Source organism: Balaenoptera physalus, assembly GCF_965194825.1.
Source record: "Balaenoptera physalus genome assembly, chromosome: 8".
NCBI lineage: Eukaryota > Metazoa > Chordata > Mammalia > Artiodactyla > Balaenopteridae > Balaenoptera > Balaenoptera physalus.
Genome location: NC_138887.1, coordinates 50,319,018 through 50,343,334, shown reverse-complemented (window position 1 = coordinate 50,343,334; position 24,317 = coordinate 50,319,018). Strand labels below are relative to the sequence as shown.

The following is a 24,317-nucleotide window of genomic DNA, read 5'->3' as shown; positions in this document are numbered from 1 at the left end:
TATAGACACTACACATCTTTAAAAAGAGTGTTTTTTTGGATTCCATATATGTGCATTAGTACATGGTATTTGTTTTTCTCTTTCTGACTTACTTCACTCTGTATGACAGACTCTAGGTCCATCCACCTCATTACAAATAACTCAATTTCATCCCTTTTTATGGCTGAGTAATATTCCATTGTATATATGTGCCCCATCTTCTTTATCCATTCATCTCTCAATGGACACTTAGGTTGCTTCCATGTCCTGGCAATTGTAAATAGTGCTGCAATGAACACAGTGGCACATGTATCTTTTTGAATTATGGTTTTCTCAGGGTATATGCCCAGTAGTGGGATTGCTGGGTCATATGGTAGTTCTATTTTTAGTTTTTTAAGGAACCTCCATACTGTTCTCCAAGGTGGCTATATCAATTTACATTCCCACCAACAGTGCAGGAGGGTTCCCTTTTCTCCACACCTTCTGCAGCATTTGTTGTTTGTAGATTTTTTAATGATGGTCATTCTGACCAGTGTGAGGTGATATCTCATTGAGGTTTTGATTTGCATTTCTCTAATGATTAGTGATGTTGAGCATCTTTTCATGTGTTTGTTGGCAATCTGTATGTCTTCTCTGGAGAAATGTCTATTTAGGTCGTCTGCCCATTTTTGGATGGGGTTATTTGTTTTTTTGATATTGAGCTGCATGAGCTGCTTGTATATTTTGCAGATTAATCCTTTGTCAGTTGCTTCATTTGCAAATATTTTCTCCCATTCTGAGGGTTGTATTTTTGTCTTGTTTATGGTTTCCTTTGCTGTGTAAAATCTTTTACGTTTCATTAGGTCCCATTTGTTTATTTTTTATTTTATTTCCATTACTCTAGGAGGTAGGTCAAAAAAGATCTAAAAAATACGGTACTGATGAACCTAGTGGCAGGGCAGGAATAAAGATGCAGACGTAGAGAACAGGCTTGAGGACAAGGGGAAGGAGAAGCTGGGACAAAGTGAGAGAGTAGCATTGACATATATACACTACCAAATGTAAAATGATTGGCTAGTGGGAAGCTGCTGCATAGCACAGAGAGATCAGCTAGATGCTTTGTGACGACCTAAAAGGGTGGGATAGGGAGGACCGGAGGGAGGCTCAAGAGAGAGGGGATATGGGAATATATGTATACTTATAGGTTATTCACTTTGTTGTACAACAGAAACTAACACAACATTGTAAAGCAATTATACTCCAATAAAGATACAAAAAAATAAAGATAAAAAAATTTAAAAAAAGAAAAGTCATCTGAGAACTAAAAATAAATAAATAAATCTAAATTGTAGCGAACTAAAAAATAAATTTAAACTTAAAAAAAATAAAAAGAGTGTTTATTTGGCTCAGTGAATTTTCTTTGCTCACTTTGTTTCCCAAGTACAGTATGACAAGAAGAACCCAGTGTGCTTTACCTGGAAATTCACCATTGTTGTAATCAGATATTAAGGCATGATCAGAAAATAAGCTTAGCAAAGCACAGTTCTGAGAGAGCAGTTAGTTATTGGTTGAGGGGGTAAATTACACATAATTTTGGTGTAAATGAAGAGATCATGCACTTACCAAGGTAGGCCTAAATTGTTTTGGTTTCTTTTTATGAATTTATGAGTTTTATTATATAACTGTTAATTTCTAAAGTGTAATGATTGATAGAGTTTAATTACTTACATATACGTTAAATAACTGGAGATGGTATAACATCAGTACAGCAATTATGAAGATTTCTTGTATGAAGTTATGACCATTGGTTTCTAAAACAGGAAGCATATGCCAATGTATTTGTATCATGTCTTCCTTCTCAAGTGCTAAAACCATTTCTGACTCATTGTGATCATTTCTTCATGGAGAAGCATACTATTTGAAAGTGTATTTTACAGGTTTTTACAGAGGCTTAGGTAGTATTTAATTAATAACTAATTTCACTCTAGAGTTTAAATTTATATTTGTTATAATCCTAATTATATTAATTAATATATTAATTATATATTAATATTAATATTATATATTATAATATATATTAATAATATAATATAATATATTATAAATATAATATATTAATTATATATTAATATTAATATTAATCCTAATATAGGAAATACGTTACATGGTCTAACAAATCAGATTGAGGCAAAAACATCTCTGCATATTTGCAATGAAATGATAGTTTATATTGATAACTGCAGCTTAAGACAAGCTAAGATCCTAAAGTATCATCTAAAGGAATAATACATTATGCTTAATATAATTTTAATAATAAATGAGGTTTTTTACTATTCTAATTTTTAAGAGCTGTTAATTCATATATGGTAGGAGCTCTACCTTCCTTATATTTGGTGAACTAAAAACCCTAGTCCTTCAAGCTGCTGGCTAACAGAAACTACTGCATCAGTTTCTTTACAGAGAAAACTAAGCAATAGTTAATTTAAAGATTTTCATCATTAACAATAAAATCAGGGTCAGAATAGGAATAAAATCTAACGTTCTGGGAAGACATGCATTGTTCATGGAGTCTGGCTTTCCTCCTTTTATTCCATTTCTAGAATTTTATTAGCTCCAAATCTAAGCCCAGAATGAAGCAAAGAAGTTATAAATTCATAAAAAACTCTGAGTTGCATAGCACAGGGAGACCAGCTCGGTGCTTTGTGACCACCTAGAGGGGTGGGATAGGGAGGGTGGGAGGGAGGGAGATGCAAGAGGGAAGAGATATGGGAACATATGTATATGTATAACTGATTCACTTTGTTATAAAGCAGAAACTAACACACCATTGTAAATATGTTTAAACATAAAGATGTTTAAAAAACAAAGAAACAAAAAAACTCTGAGTTGGTGAGTTAGGTAACCAGAAACTTCATTTGGAGTGGGGGGTGGTGGAGGCAGGGTGAATCTCAGAAGCATGCTTTCTTAGAAGCTGTTAGGGATGTAAAGAATGCTTTATATCGACTAAGTGATAAAAATTCACATCATCATGATATACTTGTTAATATTTTATTTCAGAAGAGTTACATTGTAAATAAGATGGCAAATTCTGAAAGTGTTGAAGAAATGCAAGAAAATTATCAGAGAAATAGGTAAGCTTTGCCGAAATTCTACAAAAACTGTTCTGCAACATCAAATATACCTTACCCTTTTCTCAGCTGCAGCAAAAATGTTTATAGTCTTTTTCCAAAAATAGCAGGGCTGTTTGCATTTTGCTGGACTTCAACATAATCAGTGTTATAAGTGGTTTAATAGTAAATTTAGGAAGTGTAATAGCTACAGGATTTACTGATTTAGTATTTACTTCAGATATTTATTCTTCTGAATTTCTTATAGTTTACCAGCATATAGAGAGAACATACTTGAATATTTATGTTTTAATTCTCCATGAGTCCTTCATTCCATGTGGCACATAACAAAATATTGGATTCTGATTATTTTTTCAGTAAGTAGGTGTCTATGTGTGTGTTCATATGTGTGTTATAAAATTTCCTACACCTATAATTCATTAATTTAGAGATTTAAAATGGAAATGATTTAAAATCTTTAATTTCCACTTTTACCATAATAATTGTGTTACATTTTGATGTATAAACTGTAAAACGGTAGTGAACCCCTCTAGATCACTGTTTATTTAATATTCCTGAAACAAAATTTATCAAAACAAGATAACTTACTAGGTCTTAAGCTTTAAAATCCACATTTGGGTAGGGAGAAGGGGTTGTAGCCTTTATAATCTTGAAGAAATATTTTTTTGTCATCTGTGAATCATCTCAGAGAAAGCTGGCCCAATATACAAGTAAATTATTAACTTCAGATGGAATAAAATTAAGTGACTTGTCATTTATCAAAGCCGCCAGAACAATATGTTATAAAGCTGAAGAAAAGACTTGGAAGTTCATCCTTCTGTGACGTCTTTCTTAGAAAATTTAATCTGATCCCCTCCACCCTTCTTTTAAAGTTTCATAATCTTATATGTGTGTGTGTGTGTGTGTGTGTGTGTAATTGACAGATTATAGATTTCTCTGAAATCAATGGACAAAAATTTACATTCTTCATCTGGAACTCCTTGAAATGTGAGCTAAGAAATGAAATTTTCAATGGGGGACAAAATTCTCAGTACATTTGTTTAATGTGTATTCAATAGAACTTTCATTTAAAGCTCTCAGTTGCTCTTGAGTAATTTGTTACAAAGGGTTTGAAAATTCTAATCTACCACCTCATACCCGTTAGGAAGGCTACTATTAAAAAAATAGTAATAATAAAATAAAACAGAAAAAATGAAGTTTTGTTGAGGATATAGAGAAATTCGAACACTTGTGCATGGTTGGTGGGAATGTAAAATGATGCAGCTACTATGGAAAACAGTATGGTGATTCCTCAAGAAATTAAAAATAGAATTACCACATGATCCAGCTTTTCTACTCTTGGATACAAAAGAATTGAAAACAAGGACTTAGAAAGATAGTTGTATACCCATATTCATAGCAGTATTATTCACAATAGCCAAAAAGTAGAAGAAACCTAAGTGTTCATTGCTGGTGAATGAATGAACAAAGTGTGGGATATATATATATATATATATATATATATATACACACACACACAATGGAATAGTATTCAGCCTTAAAAAGGAGGAAAATTCTGACATGTGCTACAACATGGATAAAACTTGAAGACATTATGCTAAGCGAGATAAGCCCTTCAGAAAAAAACAAAATACTGTATGAGTCCACTAAAATGAAGTACCTATAGTAGTCAGATTCCTAGAGACAGAAAGTACAATGGTGATTGCCAGTGGCTATGGGGGAGGAGTTATTTAATGGTTATAGAGTTTCAGTTTGGCAAGATGAGAGTTCTCTGGGTGATGGTGATGGTAGCACAACGGTGTGATTGTACTTAATACCACTGAGCTACACACTTAAAAATAGTTAAGATAGTAAGTTCTATGTTATGTGTCTTTTACCACAATAAAAAAAAATTCTACTCCAGATGTGTGTCTTCAGTTGTTACCTAAATAATGTAGAGACAACCAGTGGTGACTTAAACTTTCCCAGTGATTATACTAAAAATCTTTGTACTGTCTATCATTGTTTGTTTTTAAAATGTCAACGTTGACATAAACTTGTTACCAATGAGTGAAATTTGACACTTCAACACAATTTTAATTAGAAAATTTTGCAAATTATATTCACATGGTAATCTTTCCATTGTAAACATTTGTTTTCCAGAAAACTGCAAGAACTGCCCAAAGTAAGACAGCAAGTTGTTGGACCTACTGAGATAGTAAGTGAAATTAGTTAGAAAGTATGTCTATGTATCAGAAAATTTTAGAGAATTGTCAGGAGTGCATAGAATGATTGTTTTTGTTTGATAATTTACATCTATTTGGGGAAAAGGGGAATTTTAAGAAAAGAATTCATTAAGCTATTATTTCCAATAGGAAAAATATCAATATATATAAATAACCCATAAGTTCCACAATAAGAGATAAGAAAAATAACACAATATCCATACAATGATCCAATTTTGCCCAAAAAAGCGTGTATATGTGTGTATGTATGTGCAGACAAGTGTGTGTGTGTGTGTGTGTGCTGCATAAATGTTATCAGAGGTTATTTCTCAGTAGTGGGGAATTATGAGTGACTCTTGCTATTGTATGTTTACATTTCAGTATTTTCCAATGAAAATACATTGAAATGAGTTGCTTTTATTATTTTTAAAATGTTATAAATCCTTTTTAAATAAAAAAAATTACATAAATATTTTATAAATCCTATGCATCAAAAAGTGGCAGCACAATTCTTTGGGACTATGTTCAAGGAACATTTTCAGACGTGTTCCTAAAACATCACCTCCACCGACCTAACCTCTATGTCAGCCTGGTTGTCATTGTCATTAGAAATACATAGGCAGCAGTGCCTGTTTTTTCAAAAGTCAAAAATTTAAAAACCTGGAAAGTAGCAGAACATGACAAGCTTTATCAAGGAGATAACACACTATTCTAGGGGAAGGTGGAGGAGCAGATACCTTCTTATCATCTGTAGTACTGAGTACAATACTATGGCAGTTACTCCATAAATATTTATTAGCTATTGCATGAGTGAATGGAAAAACATGAAATTTTCTTAATATCCATTCATAAAATACGTACTAAATTCCTTTTGCTGCTATTCAAATCTAATTTTATTTCAATACCTTATACGTTTTATCTTGACCCCTCTCAGTAAGATAAATAATCCACTTTTTCAAGTTTTGTTCAAGTGTTGGTTTTGGAATAGTGCTGTAGGGACCCATTATAGCATAGACTACAAAGTGTTCACTATTTGACTTTCAGGTATTCCTTTCTCATTCCAAACAGCCTTAAAATTATCATAGACCCTTATTTACAGCATAGATGTTGTCCTGGATACAAAAAATTTGAGGAATTTAAAATAAGAATGAAAAATATGATTCATTACATTTGGTGAACTAATTTTTACTAGATAGTTACTGTTCTCTGCACTTAGTTGTGTCATTGCTGTTATGTTGATACACCTAGGGAACTGAAAATTTGAAGATCAACTTTCATAAGGCAAGATATTTCATTAAGCCAAGATATTGTCCTTACAGACTTTTCAAATATCATAATTTATTTCAGAATCAACCAAATGGAAGGAAGTTTCTGATTTATATGCACATCTGACCTGACTTGTGTCACAGATCTACAATTGGTACTGATTTTTCTACCTTATTTTTCAATAGTTTCTCCAAAGTACATTGTAAACCCTTAAGATCAGGGGCTTTTTTTACTTTATATATAAATACTTATCCATGATTTTATACATTTATTTGGCCTCTTAATTTGTAAAATAACATTTACTTGATGGCAAAAACTGTAGGTTGGTTTTTGGTGTTTGTTTTTAACAGATATCGTGCTACCATGTTTTATTTGTTTTCCTCAGTTTCGCTTTGCTGATGGACTGGACATCACACTCATGATCCTAGGATTACTAGCATCACTAGTAAATGGGGCCTGTCTTCCTGTAATGTCACTGATTTTAGGAGAAATGAGTGACAGCCTTATCAGTGGATGTCTAGTCAAAACCAACACAAGTGAGTACAATATTTACTTTTCTATATTGCTAGGGACTCAAAAGCATTAAATAAAACAAACATTAAACTCATAATACAGATTATTTTCTTGTCAAACAATATCTATATAATATTTAAGTCATTTATTCTTCTGTATTGCCAAGGGACCAAAGAACCAAAATCTGTATTTGTCAAAATTCTTCAAAGAAACAGAACCAATACAATGTGTGTGTGTGTGTGTGTGTGTGTGTGTGTGTGTGTGTGTCTGTGTGTGTGTTTATGTAGAGAGAGAGGGAGAGGGAGAGAGAGAGAGATTTGTTTTAAGAAATTCGTTCACACAATTATGGAAGCTGGCAAGTCCAAAATCTGTAAGGTGAGTTGGCAGGCTGGAGACCATCTGTGCCCTATTTGACTTTAAATACTAATTCATACCCTCTTATTTTCCATCCAAAACCTAATTTTTCAAATGCCCCAGTCTTGTTTAAGTGAATAAATCCATAGCCTCCATCTTCCATGTGAGGATATCGTGTCTACACAGTTATTAATTTTTTGATATTTTAATGATAGAAGGTAAAGATGTCACTTTGTAAAACAAATGGAACTGCCAATTCATTGAGCAGATATTTATTGATTGCCAAATATGTCTCTCTCTCTCTCTCTCTCTCTCAATGAGTGAGTGAAGAAAAGGAAGGAGGGAGGGAGGGAAGGAGGGCAGGAGGGAGAAAGAATAAGCCTAGCAACCTAAGGCAGTCTGTTTAGGAGTACTCCTTTGGTTAGATCTGCTCTATAATTGATTGCTTAGTCAGCTTTAGATAGGATAGTCAATACATACCTGACTGATATTACTGAATTTTAATTTTGTTTTTGTTTAAGGCTTCTCCATGTTTCTCGAGTTTCATTGTGTGTTTTTTCAAATGTAATGAACACATAAAGAGGTTGATAAAGATTTAGATAAATACATGGATATTAGTGGTATAACATATTATTAAAGAGAAATGGAGATATTAAGGCATATGTCCTCAACCTTCTAACATTTGTTTTCTAAATAATAATAGAGGAGGATTTTTTTTGCTTCTACAATTGAAAATATGAATAATAACTATCATATTGATCGGAGGCCCATTTTTATGCCAGCACCGAACTTTTGCACATTCTACGTCTATTAATATAATCTCCGGCTTCCCTGGTGGTGCAGTGGTTGAGAATCTGCCTGCCAATGCAGGGAACACGGGTTCAAGCCCTGGTTTGGGAAGATCCCACATGCTGTGGAGCAACTAGGCCCGTGAGCCACAACTACTGAGCCTGCGCGTCTGGAGCCTGTGCTCCGCAACAAGAGAGGCCGCGATAGTGAGAGGCCCACGCACCGCGATGAAGAGTGGCCCCCGCGTGCCGCAACTAGAGAAAACCCTCGCACAGAAACGAAGACCCAACACAACCAAAAATAAATAAATAAATAAAAATTAAAAAAATATATATATATATATATATAATCTCCAAAATGACATTATGCCATTTTTATGTGACTGTAGGAACCACTTTTAGAAACAATATGTATTCTCTTTATTAACCCAGTTAAATTTCATTAAAACTTTCTACTGAGTTTTAATACTTCTATGTCAGTTCTGATATTTGTAATAAGCTGCTTTAAAATGCTTCCTACCACAATTCCAAAAATGGAATAAAGGAAAAATGATTGCACATAAATAAAGATCATAGACATCATCATATGTGATGCTACTGTGGTTATGTAAGATATGAAGAGCATGTTGTCTGCAATTTATTACAAATGTTTATTATGGCCATTTAAGAAAGAAAATTATGATAGTTGATATCAACCACTGTTTTGTGCTGTTGGTAAAATTACAACCTTGGTATACTAATTAATGTATGATGTAGTTTTTCCTAGAATATATATAGAAAAGTTTACATGGCAAACTGGTAAACCAAGGATTATTTAAATACCATTTTATGATGTTGCTATCCTTGTTATACCCAACAAATTTCAATGAGCTTCTTTTAAATTTTTCCTGTGACTCCTACCTCTACAACTTTCATTGGTGTTCTTGCTTTTCTTGGATTTTCTAAATTACTCCCTGGGGTATCTCAAACTGAATTCTAAATGCATAATTTTGACAGGAAAGGAAAATTCTGTTACTTACTTACCTGTTACCTGAAATCTGAGATGTCCTAAAGAATTCTTTCCACATATGAGCTACATGGTTAATATTTCCTTGTAATTTTTCATGTTGCATGTGTGCTTCCTGAAACCAGAGATAATAATTTCAAATTTTAGGTTAAAGAATAGAAAATAAGATGATCATTAACCAGTGTGTAGTCATTAAGTCCATTTTCTTGAGAAGGGACTATATTTGGTTTGGAGGGCTATGTATAAAAGACGTCATGGCCAATTATAAATTTATTAATTTCCTTTATAATTTAAAAAACTTTTTTACAGCAAATTATCGGAACTGTACTCAGTCTCAAGAGAAGGTGAATGAAGATATGATTGTGTAAGTCCAAATGAAATGTTAATATCATATTCATTGCATGCTGCTTTATTCAATACTTATAAGGAAGAAAACTGAAATGTTTGTCTGATCATTAATATTACATATAAATGAGTAAAGCAAACACGTCCTCGTCTTTCATTTGGTATAGAAAATATAATTACACATTATAATTGTGTAATTATAATTTCTTCTCCTACTTGAAAGGTATATAAGTTCATATGCTTTAAGTTTTGACAAAATTTTCATCAATAGAAATGTTGTTTTGGGATTTGCATTTTTATATAAATTTTGTTTCCTAGAACTGAAGGTACATAACCTAGAGGTTAAATGACTAGTTTTTCCTTTTTAAAATTTTTTTCTTACAAAACTTACAGAAAAATGCCACTTCTGTAAACTTTAAAAGCCAAGAAGATGTGTGCAACAAATAGTAAAATAAAAAAATAAAAAGAGTAAAGTTTTATTCAGACTAATTTTGGAGACTAATTATTCAGACTATTACAGTAAAGTTGTATTCAGACTAAAAATTATAAAGTCTGAAATAGATCATTTATTATAATTTTGTTTTTGTAAGCTTGTGTATTAAGCAGTATGCTTTCCTCTGTCACATGTGTTGAGTTTGTTAGAGAAATGCAACCTTACTGAGTATATTCACTGGATTTCAGTATTGCCTCACTGAAACTAACAGTCTTATCAGACCTAAGTGATCTCTTATTCTTTTCCTCCAAAAATGAAGCCTCCATCCTACACAACCCCAAGAGACATCCATCACATTGTAGTGACACTCTCTGGGCCATAATTCTTGACCTTCCACAGTTAGCCACAGCCTCATGTGACTACTTAATCTTCAATTAATTAAAATTAGATAAAATTTAAAATTCAGTTTCTCATTCTCAGTCACTTGCCAAGTGGTCAAGTCACATATGGCTGGCTGCCATATTGTACAGCACAAATATGGAACATTTTCTTCATCACAGAACATTCTATTGGACAGTGCTGCTCTGGACTACAGTGTGAATAATGCTGCCTCAAGTTGTGCTTTGCTGCAGTCTCAACTTTCTTTGAGGGAAAGTTTCTATTTTTTAGCACTTTTTACATAAAGTTTATTTATGTTCCATCTTTTAAAAATTCCTGATTAGGATCCAGGAACTGCCTTCTACTGAATTCTGGTCTTACGATATTAAAGCAGGGTTCTGATGTTACAATCATTAAGTATGAGTTCCTTACAAAAAAGTTTGGAACTTTTAAAAATAGGGGCATCTATCTTAAAAACATAATAAAAGGGAGAATAAGATATGTCGATGTAATCTATGTATGGTTATTAAGAGATTACTAAACTTATAAGGAAACATTCTTAACATTTATAATGTTGTATTTGTTATGCTATTGTTTCTCAAACCAGTGTACTGTTTTGGAAATATTTGAGGTATATGGTGAAGAAGGGTTCCATAGTCAAAATGGTTCAGAAAACACTGTATATGACAGCCTCCTTGGATACACTTAGGACAGATAAGCATACTTAAGGCTCAATTTAATCAAAGTTTTCCAAACCTGTTTGACTATGGAAACTAAACATCCTGCTGAGCCAATGTTTTGATGAACACATTTCTGGGAAACCTTGTTTTATATAACTTTTTTGGTGGGGATAAGATAATACCTCTTACATCTATAATAATCAAGAATTGAAAAATGTTATTTTACCTATTTTCCAAAGACAATGACTCATGGTTTTATGTAATTTTAATGTTTTAATGTTGTCTGTGCCTTTGTCTTACTTATCAGACAATTATTCTGAAAATAAGACTCCTCCTTTGCAATCAATCCCCATTTCCACCCCCAGCCCCAAGCAACTTCTTATCTGCTATCTTTAAAGATTTGCATTTTTTTAGACATTACATGTGCTTGGAAACATACATGTAGGGTTTTGCACCTGGCTTCTTTTATTAAGTGCAATGATTTTGAAGTTCACCCATGCTATGATGTGTATCAGTAGTTGATTCCTTTTCATTGCTTAATAGTAATCCATTGCAAGGATATATCATGTTTTGTTTATCTGTTCACCAGATGATGGACTTCTGGAGTGTTTCCATTTTTTTGCTATTTAAAAATAACGAATCTATGAACACTGATATATAAATCTTTGTGTGGACATATGTTTTTATTTCTCTTGGGTAGATACCTAGGAGTAGAATTGCTGGGTCATATGGTAAGTTTATGTTTATCTTTTTAAGAAACTGCCAAACTGTTTTCCAAAGTGGATATATCATTTTACTTTCCCACCAACAATGTGTAACTGTTCCAGTTTCTCCACATCTTCACCAACACTTGTCATTGTCTTTTTTATTATAGCCATTGTGTAGGTATGACGTGGTATCGTATTGTGACTTTAATTTGCATTTCCCGAATGAGCATTTATTTACTTTTTAAGCATTCATATATTTCTATGGTGAAGCGCATATTCAAATATTTTGCCTATTTTACTGTGTTGTTTGTCTTAACGTTGAATTCTGAAAGTTCTTTGTAAATTCTAGATACAAGTTCTTTGTCAGATATATGATTGGCATATATTTTCTCCTAATGTGTGGCTAGTCTTTTCATTTTCTTAAAGATTCCTTTTGAAACAGAAAAGTTTTAAATTTTGATTAGGTACAGTTTCTCAGGTTTTTCTTTTATGGATTTTCCTTTTGCATTTAAGAATTCTTTGCATAGGATCGTGAAGATTCTCTTCTACATTTTCTTCTAGAAATTTCAACATTTTAGCTCAGACACTTAGGTCTATGATCCATTTTGAGTTCATTTTTGTGACTGTTGTGAGGTAAGGGTCTCAATTCTTTTTTGCACTTCTTTTTTTCATTTGCCCCAAGACTCTTTCTTGAAAAAACTATTTTTTCTACATTGAATTGCCTTGGCACCTTTGCTAAAAATCAAATGCCCATAAGTGTAAGAGCTAGCTTCTGTTCTCTCATTTTTGTTGCATTTATTGACAGTCTGTCCTTATGCTGGTATCACACTGCCTTGAGTACTATAGTTTTAGAGTTTAAATAGATAAATACATTTTTAAAAATCAGGAAATGAAAGTCCTCCAACTTCAATCTTCTTTTTAGACATTTCATTTCTACATATATTTCTACATATATTTTGGGATTACTCGTCAAATTCTGCAAAATAGCCTGCTGGGATTTTGACAGGGATTAATTGAATCTATAGATTAATTTGGGCAGATTGTCATCTTCACAACATTGAGTCTTCCAATACATTTATTCAGATCTTCTTTAATTTCTCCCAACAATATTTTGTAGTTTTCTGTGTACAAGTCTTTATTTTCTCCTTTGCATTTGATCTTTTAACCCAGTTTTCTCTTATAATATTGCAAACATTTTCCCCACAACATTAAAAAAAGTTCAATAAGATTTCTATTAAACCTATAGTGTTCTATGCTGTCCTTGAACAATCCCTCTTATTAGAAAACAGTCAATTCTCGTTATTGTAATAATTATGTTCTTTTAAAGTCATCATGAACACTGAATTAGCAAATACAGAACCATTGCTTCCTGGTTTCTGTGAACCTCCAGTCACAACATTTTCATCAACTGATTATCATTGAACTCACGGTCAACAGCACTATAACTCATGTCTGAACGACGCTTATCTAACACATGTATTTTCATGTGCCATAGGGCACATCACAGCTTCCTTGCACTTAGGAACACTAGACAGCACTTCAGCATGCTTCTTGAGAGTCGTTTTAAACAGTGAAAACATCAACAAAAAGCACAAAAATTAGAAAAACTTGCCACTACCTAGATCACAAAAATGACACTTGTTTACAGTATGAGGGCACAAACAAAAAAGCAGAGTGTTGCCTTGTTCAGCCTGAGCTGGGAGTACCTGTGTTGGGTGACTCAAAATTTTTGCCACTCTACACATGTCCATAAATAACAATGAAAACAGCAAACATTGATTTTTGGATTACAAATAAATTTCATTGAGCAGGCACATTTGCCAACACAGAATCTGGGAATAATGAGACTCAAGTGTATGGTCCTCTGTGCTTTTCTTGATACTTTAGTCTCCTGGATTTCCAACTACCTCACTGGCCACTTCTCAGCTTTCTTTACTGGCTCTTTGCCTTCACCTTAAACTCTACCATGTTTGGAGAGTCCCTGAGCTCAGTCCTTTGTCCTCTTTTTTATCTATACTTTATTCTCTGTCTCTGTGGATGATCTCAGCCAATACTTTAATTGCCACCTATAAGCTGGTGACTTTCAAATTTCCATCTCCAGCCTATACCCCTCTCCAGCACTTCAGACTCTCATTTTCAGCTTACTTGATATCCACTTTGACGTTTAATATGCATGTCAGACTTATGTCTAAATCAAAACACTTGATATCTCCTGCAAATCTGTTCCTGTCTCAGTCTCCCACATCTGTAAATGGCACCCCATTCACTTAGTTGCTGAAGACAAAATCTAAGGAGTTATCCTTACTTTCTTCCCTTCCTGCATTCCTCACATCCAGTACATTGGCAATTCTTGTTTGTTGTTGTATTTCCAAAATATATCTAGAATCTGTCTACTTCTTTGCAATCAGCTTCTACCATCTACATCCAAGCCTCCATCCTTCTCACCTTGACCACTGCAATAACCTCCTAACTAAACTGTCTGTTTTGCTTTGTTGTAACCTCCATCCATTCTCCACAGAGGACCCAGAGTAATATTTTAAAAATTTGAATAGATAAGAACATTCTACGCTTAAATGGTCTTCTGTTTCTCTTGGAAGAAAACCTGTACAATGCACCATAGCTAAGAGCCCTATGATATGCCAAATTCTCCAGCCTCATAATTTCATAACTCTTTGGACTTCTTTTCTTCTGGGAACATGCTAAGCTCTTTCCTGCCTCTGACCTTATTACTTGCTTTTCTCTGTCCCTGGAATGCTCTTCTTCTTGCTTTTTTATGGCTGGCTCCATTTCTCCTTTTGGATCCCAGCCATAATATCATTTCCTCAAAGAAATTTTTCTTAATCACTCTTTTTATCTTCACTAGCTCTCCCAACTCACCTTTACCCACCAGTTTTTCCATGACCTATCACCCTGTTTACTTTCCTCATAGAACAACTTGAAATTCTTTTTCTTTGTGTGTTGTCTGTCTCCTCCCACAGGAATGTAAACTCTTCACGAATAGGGACTTCTTATCTTGCTCTTGACTGTATTTATTTCTAGAACTTCATACTGGTGGGCACCCAGTATAGGTTTATTAAATGATTACATTTCTCTTTCTTTTTAACTGAAGTAACATTGGTTTATAACATTATATAAGTTTCATTATAATGAAACATTATAATTCAACTTCTGTATATACTACAGCATACTCACCACCAAAAGTTTAGTTTCCATTCATCACCACACAGTTGACCCCCTTCACCCATTTCACCCTCTTCCCATTCCCTTCACCTCTGGTAATCACTACTCTGTTCTCTGTATCTATGTGCTAGTTTTTTGTTTTGCTTTGTTTGTTCATTTATTTTGCTTTTTAAAAATATTCCAAAAAAAAAAAATATTCCACATATGAGTGAAATCATGCAGTATTTGTCTATCTCCATCTGACTTATTTCACTTAGCATAATATCCTCAAGGTCCACCCATGTTGCTGCAGATGGAAAGATTTTTTTCTTTTTTATGGCTGAGTAGTATTCCACTGTGTGTGTGTGTGTGTGTGTGTGTGTGTGTGTGTGTGTGTGTGTGTGTGTGTGTGTGTATACTACATCTTCTTTAGCCATTCATCCATCGGTGGGCACTTAGATTGTTTTCATATCTTGGCTATTGTAAATAATGCTGTGATGAATGCAGAGGTGCATATGTCTTTTCAAATTAGTGGTTTTGACTTCTTCAGATAAATACCCAGATTGGAATAGCTGGATCATATGATAGTTTTATTCTTAATTTTTTGAGGAATCTCCATACTGTTTTCCATAGTGGTTTCACCAATTTAAATTCCCACCAGCAGTGCACAAGGGTTCCCTTTTCTCCACATCCTCACCAACACTTGTTATTTCTTGTCTTTGTATAATAGCCATTCTGATGGAAGTGAGGTGATATCTCATTGTGGTTTTGATTTACATTTCCCTGATGATTAGCGACGTTGAACATCTTTTCATGTGTCTCTTGGCCATCTGTATGCATTCTTTGGAAAAATGTCTACTCAGATCCTCTGCCCATTTTTCAGTTGGGTTGTTTGTTTTTTTGTTGTTGATTTTTATGAATTCTTTATATATTTTGGATGTTAACCCTTTATTGGATATATGACTTGCAGATATCTTCCTCCGTTCAGTAGGTCATCTTTTCATTTTGTGGATAATTTCCTTTGTTGTGCAAAACTTTTTAGTTCAGTGTAGTCCCATTTGTTTATTTGAAAGGTTGTCTGATTCTAAGAATTTATCCATTTCTTCTAGGTTGTCCAATTTGTTGGCAAACAGCTGTTCATTATATTCTCTTATAATCCTTTGTATTTCTGTGGTATCTCATGATTTCTCCTCTTTTGTTTCTGATTTTGTTTATCTGAGCCTTCTCTTTTTTCTTAGTGAGTCTAGCTAAAGGCCTGTCAATTTTGTTTATCTTTTCAAAGAACCAGCTCTTAGTTTCATTGATCTTTTCCATTGTCTTTTTAGTCTCTATTTCATTTATTTCTGCTCTGATTTTTATTATTTCCTTCCTTCTACTGACTTTGGGCTTCATTTGTTTTCTTTTTCTAGTTCCTTTAGGTGTTAAGCTAGATTGTTTACTTGAGATTTTTCTTGTTTATAGGCCTGCTATAAACTTCCCCTTAGTACCCCTTAGTATTGCATTTGCTGCATCCCATAGATTTTGGTGTGAAATGACTACATTTCTTATCTGGTCTCCTACTGGTAGCTATTTAGAATGTTTTCAGTTTTATGTATTATAATTAATGCTATAATGAACAATCATTTAGATTAATCTTTGTACATATTTCCTTAGGGTAAATTCCTTAAGTTGAATTTTGGATTTAAGTATATGTATTTAAAGAATTTTATAAAAGGCTTTTGACTACTATCATTTCTTTACCCTCCTTTTCTACATACAGCTATCATAATTACATCAATGTAACATTTTCAAATGAAAGTATAAAAATATGGACAGAAGCTATAAGTAGCGAATATGTTTTGAAATGCTAATCTTTGCTAATAATATAAGAGAGACATACTCTAAACGTCTTACAAGGGTAACTGAGATTCCTACATCAGCATACTTCAGTCTTTCTCATGGTGGTTTATTTTTAGTTATCTTATAGGCTTTAGCCCAAATTCTCTTAATCAAATATTATGACAGATTTCATTTTTTTGGTAACAAGGGAAAAAAGTTGTGCTTCAGTCTCACTAAAATTTCCAATAATCCTTTTTTCAGGTTGATCCTGTATTATGTTGGAATAGGAGTTACTGCCATGGTTTTTGGCTACATACAGATTTCCTTTTGGGTTATGACTGCAGCTCGACAGACCACGAGAATTCGAAAACAGTTTTTTCATTCAATTTTGTCTCAGGACATCAGCTGGTTTGACAGTTGTGACATCGGTGAACTTAATACTCGCATGACTGAGTAAGAGGATGGATGTGCAGTTTATCAACTTTGTTCTCATATATGATGTATAAATGACTTAACTGCATTTATTTTCTTGTTTCAGTGACATCAACAAAATCAATGATGGTATCGGAGACAAGATTGCTCTGTTGTTTCAAAACATGTCTACTTTTTCTGTTGGCCTGGCGATTGGTTTGGTGAAGGGCTGGAAACTTACCCTGGTGACTCTGTCCACATCACCTCTTATACTTGCTTCAGCAGCCATGTTTTCTAAGGTAGGCAAGATGACTAATGTAGTGTTAACTGGAAGCAGGAATGTGAACTAGATATTTTACTGAGTTTGTATTAAAAAAAAGGCATTTCTATTTTTTTTTCTGTGTCCCAAAATAGGAAGGAATATTAACTACCTTTCTATTTTCAAGTTATTTGGCTACAATGAGGTTTGGTTTTAATACCTTACTAACATTTTAAAACATTCCTCTTCATTTAGAACCTAATGCAGTTTCAAATAATAGCATGGATAAAGCTTTATGCTCTTATGCATTGAATGCTGGGAAAGCCTTGTGTTGTCTAAATTCCCACATAAATGTGTTTCAATTCATTTCACTAGAACAGAATGAGAAAATCCTAAAACAGTAAACACCTGAGCTATTATGTGACTATTTTATGTCAGCCATTTCAAGTTTATATTTTCATAAGGCTCTGAATTACCATTTAAAACATCTGCTAATGTATATTTTTATGTAGTATGTAAATCTGTTTCAATTTTTTAAAACAAACTTTGTATTTACATTTAAATTATATCTTTAGCACTGTTATACTGTATTAATCTTAATCTCTTTACAAGATATTAATCTATTTACAGCCTGGTTTTGAAACCAATGCTATTTGTGCAAGGCAAAATATATATATCTCTGCCAATATAGTTCTACCAACGTGTATACCCATTTCCTAGATTGGAGGCACAGTGTACTCTTAAGAGATGGAGTTTTGTTTTGTTTTGGGGTTTTTTTGGAGTTTAAAATTTTTCAAAGCCAGTTGCTCTTTATGGAAGTCAAAGCCATAAAATTCGCTGAGTTTATTTGCTAGCAACATACAAATTCAACCAAACAAGAATTTTCAACAATAAAAATATCCTGTGTTTGAATAATTCCTTCACAATAGACTTGGGTGTATAGACAACAGATCTTTATTTAGTGTGACTTCTGGTGTTGACCTTGTAACCCTTGTCAAAATCTTCATTCCCAGCTTATTTGAAATGAGGACCCCTCAGTAGGAAGATTACCCACAGTATGTTACTAAAATCAGAGCTTTAACTGCCCAAGAAGTGAAGTGGACAATGAGTTTTAAAAGAACAGCAGTGGGGAAACTAAGGTCTGCTATTGCTGTTAACTAATTGCAAGTAGGAAGCAAGTAAAGTCAAAATTACCTAAATGACTAAAGAAGCCAGGCTGGATGGTTTCTAACATCCTTTAATTCAATTTAATTGGGCAAATACATATTGAATACTGGCTATGTACAAGGTTTTTTGCTATGTGCAGCTTCCCCTCCAGTGACAGCTGTTTTATTAAGTGAATCCAGTAAATAATAAGTATTACTCAGTTTATACTACCTTCTGCTTTAACAAACACCTGTGCATGTCTTACATAAAATTAGTTCCAATTATGTGGAATGTATTTTGAAAATGGATAGATTTGTTATATGAGCAAGCCGTAGTTACAGACTCACAACTCTGAAGACAATTTCCTTTCTTCCTTTCATTGAACTCTTATGCTAATTACTAAATTAAATCCTTTACCAATTAAAGGAATAGTAAGTGGGGTGTATAATAAAGAAAAAGGCACATTCTGATTAAAATTTTTGATAAATCTGGTAAACCTGAATAATATCACCAGGAATGATAGTCTCCTCTCTCTCTCTATCTCCCTCTCTCTCTCTCTCTCCCTCTCTCTCTCTCTCTCTAAAATCTCACATTTTACTCTGTGGCAATACACTGTTTACTAGACAGGCTGCATTATGCAGTATTAGTTTCAGGAGTCATATTTCTCTTCCTGCCACAGCTCTGTGACTCATACCCTCTGGAAGTGTTGTTTTTTTCCATAATAACAAATCAAATCAAGTCACATCAGGCACACTGATTTCCAGGGTGCACGTAAGAAGAACTCTGTCCCTAATATCCTTCTCCAAGTCAAATTTTTCCAAATTGTATTAATATAGATACTCATTTTCTAAGCTTTTAAAAACACAGAGAAAAAACAGTGAAGCTCTATTAGAAGGAAAAATAGAGATTTAGACTCTAGGTTACGTTAAGCTAAGCTTGTTCACTGCAGTGAGACTTTAAAAAGTCAATATCTGTTACCATTGGTTTCCTCATTTGCAAACTGATGGGGTTAGAATAAGTGATAAGTACCTCTTCAATAGTAAAATTTTGTTATTCTAGATTCTACCTGAATTAAATTCTCTGTGCCTTGTTACTACCCCAGGTTATTCTTTTTTTTTTTTTTCTGATAATCAATCACACTTTAATTTTTTACTGGGGTATAATTTACAATGTTGTGTTAGTTTCAGGTGTACAGCAACGTGAATCTGTTATACATATACAAATAGCCACTCTTTTTTAGCTTCTTTTCCCATATAGGCCATTACAGAATACTGAGTAGAGCTCCCTGTGCTATACAGCAGGTCCTCATTAGTTATCTATTTTATACATAGTAGTGTGTATGTGTCATTCCCAATCTTCCAATTTATCCCTCCCCTCTCCTTCCCCCTTGGTCACCATAAGTTTATTTTTTATCTGTAACTCTATTTCTGTTTTGGAGATAAGTTCATTTGTTGCCTTTTTTTAGATTCCACATATATGCAATATCATATGATATTTGTCCATCCCAGGTTATTCTTTGGTTAACTGTGGTCTTTGTTTATTACAGATAGTTATCTCATTTTCCAGTAAGGAATTAAATGTTTATTCCAAAGCTGGGGCTGTAGCAGAAGAAGTCTTGTCATCAATCCGAAGAGTTGTAGCCTTTGGGGCCCAGGAAAAAGAAATTCAAAGGTCTGTTCCTTTAATTATGATAATATCTGCTTGGTTTTATTTTCCCCCAAGGCTATTATATTGTGTTTTGGCTTTTTAAGGTATACACAGAATCTAAAAGATGCAAAGAATGTTGGCATGAAAAAAGCTATAGCTTCGAAACTCTATCTTGGTGCTGTGTACTTCTTTATGAATGGAACCTACGGACTTGCTTTTTGGTATGGAACCTCCTTGATTCTTAGTGGAGAACCTGATTATACCATTGGAACTGTTCTTGCTGTAAGTCTTATTTGAGAACAAAGGTAACTGGCCTAGATAATCTTTTCTTACCTAGAATTTATTAAAAATTTCTCTTTGAATGACTGAATGTTTGAAGATGAGTGTTTTTAATAAACAAATATTTGTTTCCTTCAAATGATTTGTATACAGCTTTAAATTATAGTTATACATTGGCAGGATTTACTCATCCTGCATGTTTAGTGTCTTCTAAAAGCATGATGTTTTTAAAAGAATCATAATTGCATTCTCCACTGGGAGATAGAGTTGTCTTAATCCAGAAGTCAAAAAGACCAGCCTCTAGGGAGACTGCTTCCTTTCCATCTTGCTGAGATAAGAGAGCGCTCTACATTCACCTTGCTAAATGTTTTCTTCTGGAAATATTCTGTAGATTGGAATCTCCTGCTCTTCCTCTGTCCTTTCAGCATATAATAATGTTAAAAACAGACTATATACAGCTCTCTCCAACATCACAATTTAGAGTTTTTTAAACTCTTAATGGTTATACATTAAATTGTAATTTTTTCAGTTATGCTTCCAAGTTTCAATAATAAACAGATCAGCTCAGGATTAAGAACCATTTGTCCTGCTGAACTAAATTGATCTGGTCTGTATACTTTAGTTCTCATTTGGCCTTCCCATTGTATGTAGATTTCTTTTCCGTCAACTAAAGTCATCTTCTGAACTTGAGACTTTCATTTTTAAGTCTTTAAGCTATTCATATATTGCTGATAAATGAAACTTGAGCATGAGGAATTTTTAGCACATCTTTCCTCCTCAATTTATGTGTGACTATAGGTGTATGACTTACTAATCTTTAGCTTCTTCATCTATAAGACAGGGAAAATAGCACTTAGCTTGTGGGGTTCTTTGCTTATTTGACTTTTGGCAAAGATGTGTCTGTCTGAAAATGAACAGGTGTCCACTAATATAAGAATTCAGAAAAGTTTGGGAAAAAATAGTACAGCATCTCTAAGACAATGAAATCTATAATACCCTTTTCTTTAAAGTTAAGGAGCTAACCAGCATGCAGGGGAGTAGAGCTCACCTCCTTACCCCCCCCGCCCCAGGTTCATGTATGTTCAGCACTCCTCAGTAAGCAGATTTTTCTGCTCAGCTTCCCAACAGGTAATAACGACAAGATTACGGGACAATTAGAAGTCGTTCAACATTAGGAAAAGGCCAACTGCACTTGGATTAACTAATATTTCCTTTATATTCGGCAGCATCTTCCATTCTTTCCTACCTAATTTCTCTAATATACCTCTGAGTCTCAACCAAGTATACACTTCATTCTGTTGTCCCGCTTATATAACTGTGAAGGATAAATATTATTTTTTTGTTCCTGTAGGTTTTTTTTAGTGTAATCCATACTATTTATTTCATTGGAGCAGCAGCCCCTAGCTTTGAAAACTTCACTATAGCTAGAGGAGCCGCCTTTAATATTTTCCACATTATTGATAAGGTAAGACTCCTAACTGCCTTGAAAGATAACTATCATTACTGCAAGAAGGAAACCAAAAAACAGGCGCTTTCGTTTCACTTAAACAAAAAGATGGGCAAAATCCATGTTGCCCAGTTGGCTATGGAAAGATTATTTTAACTCTTCAACAAGAAGATTGTGTTTTATTGAAACCTTCATATGTAACTCAATGCACTTCTAAAGCAGAAAGGAAATCACTGTAGAAGAAAACCCATCTTTAAACTACTTTTAGGATATAGAGAGTGTCAGCCTAGTTTCTCTAAGATTTATAATGTCCTCTTTGTTTTTCCAAGAAACCTGCTATAGATAAGTTTTCAACAACGGGCTATAAATTGGAATGCATAGAAGGAAATGTGGAATTTAAAAATGTTTCTTTCAGTTATCCATCAAGACCATCTATCAAAGTAAGTAAAATTTAATTATGGAAATGTACACTTTTCTAATACTACCTTCCATTGGCTAGGATCTCCTCATATGAGATTGTTTAGGATCACTTTGACCAAGATGTGGCTACTTTGTTTAGAGACTTGAGGGGAGAGAGAGAGAGACAGAGAGAGAGAGAGGGAGGGAGGGAGGGAGGAAGAGAGAGAGGAAGGAAAGAAGGAAGGATAGATTAGTAATGGACAAATAACTCTGGAAGATCTAGTTACATTTTGCCACCTCTTCTCTATATTGAACTGACTAAAGCATTTTTGACTTCCTAGAATTCCTTCACTCTGGATTTGGGAACACAGCAAAAATATCTTGGATTGATATTGCCACCTATTGGTGGTCCCTGGATATTTTCCCACTCAGCATAGATCACTCATTTGAACTTTCTAAAGTTTCTAACCTGGGGGAATTGTGCACATATTGTCTTTCCATTATCCCTTTTTCTAGGGCTTTTACTACACCAGCATTTTTGCCTCAGTTCCTTTCTCTCTCACTTTCACACAGGCACACACACACTCAGCATAAAGTGCATCCTTCTCCCTCTATCATTCAGCCTTTGACAAATTCTTGTAAAAATGTGTCTGTCTCTTCTATTGTCTTCATCCTTTCATCTTATTAGTGTATTTATCTAAAAAGGTAGTTACTGTTAAAGATTGCAAAGAGTAATTCCTAATAAAACACCTGCTTTATAGAAAAAGGATGACATGATTTTAAGTGAAATTGGTAAAAATACTGATGCCATCGACCTTCAATGTCTTTTAAAGTGTCCAAATATCACCTGCATAATTTGCATCAAAAAAATATATACCTACTCTTACTTCCTTATTTTTCTCTAAGTCTTTGATTGAAATTCTTTCTTTCAAAGCTCTTTATTTTTTTAAATTTTTGTTATTTAATTATTGGAATAGTGTTGTCTTCTATCATTTTTCTTAACATAAATAGAACATTTTAATTCCATTTTGCAACTATATTTGGGTTGGCTTCCTGAAGACTTAAGCACTGATTTTGTCATTACATTGTATGGGTTTTAAATAAGTATTTTTTAAATGAACATTTGAAACATAGCCTTTTTTGTTAAATTGAAAAATAAATAATTACCCCCCCAAAAGTCCACCCACTTTAAATAAACAAAACACAGATTCTTCCAAAGAAAGAACAGATGTGAATTCTAGAGTAAAAGTGCAGGTGGGAGAGGAGGTACTCTCACTGGGGGTCCCTGATTTGTCACCTACTTTAGAGAATTTTTCTTTGCTTGGCCCTTTGAAGGTTTTACATTTGGTTTGTTTACAGAGTCTCTTTCTTTACAAATGAGGAGATCAAAGTGAAAGAATCCAAGGGGATATTCCCATGTTTTGGGAAAATGTAAGCAAAGATAAGTGAGAGTTTCTCAACAGGATTACTGTTGTCATTTTGGGAAGCTAATTTTTTGTGAGGTTTCTCTCATATTGCAGGTTCCTGGGACACTAAATGCTGGTAGCAACCCCCAGTTATTGAGAAAAATGTAAAAGTACTCCCCCTAAGTTGAAATGTCCCTGTGAGATCCACCGCTAGAAAAAGAGGCTTTCTAGTGGTGAAATCCTATTCGTGGGAGTCCCTAAGAAGTCTGCCAATTGTTTTAGTTCGGAGTCTATTTTGCAACAATGTTACATATATTCTAAGAAAGAACTTCCTTAAAGAGCTCACAGGGATATCTGGCAAGATTTCATTCAATTGTTGCAAGTTAGAAGATATAACTTTCACTAACTTGGTAGTCATGAAATTCATATAAATTATTTTGGTTGAAAATATGAAAAAAATTTTCCTGTGGCTAGTTAATAATCTATGAGTACTCAATTTAGATCTCCTCTTTATATAGAGAGATGATTACTGTTTTTCTCCAAAATTATGTAGGTTATTATACACATACATGAAACAAACGTAATA

At 33.7% G+C, this 24,317-nt stretch overlaps 1 protein-coding gene across 1 annotated transcript in view; it reads left to right on the top strand.

Annotated features, from left to right (window-relative positions):
* Positions 1–2,698: 2,698 nt before the first annotated feature.
* Positions 2,699–24,317, top strand: part of ABCB5 (ATP binding cassette subfamily B member 5) — a 118,855-nt gene continuing 97,236 nt past the window's right edge. The window contains 10 exon segments of the mRNA XM_082473920.1: positions 2,699–3,089; positions 5,229–5,283; positions 6,942–7,092; positions 9,527–9,581; positions 16,999–17,190; positions 17,276–17,447; positions 20,100–20,224; positions 20,305–20,482; positions 21,831–21,944; positions 22,256–22,366. Of these exon segments, the coding sequence (XP_082330046.1) occupies positions 3,037–3,089; positions 5,229–5,283; positions 6,942–7,092; positions 9,527–9,581; positions 16,999–17,190; positions 17,276–17,447; positions 20,100–20,224; positions 20,305–20,482; positions 21,831–21,944; positions 22,256–22,366 (1,206 nt within the window). The 5' untranslated portion in view covers positions 2,699–3,036.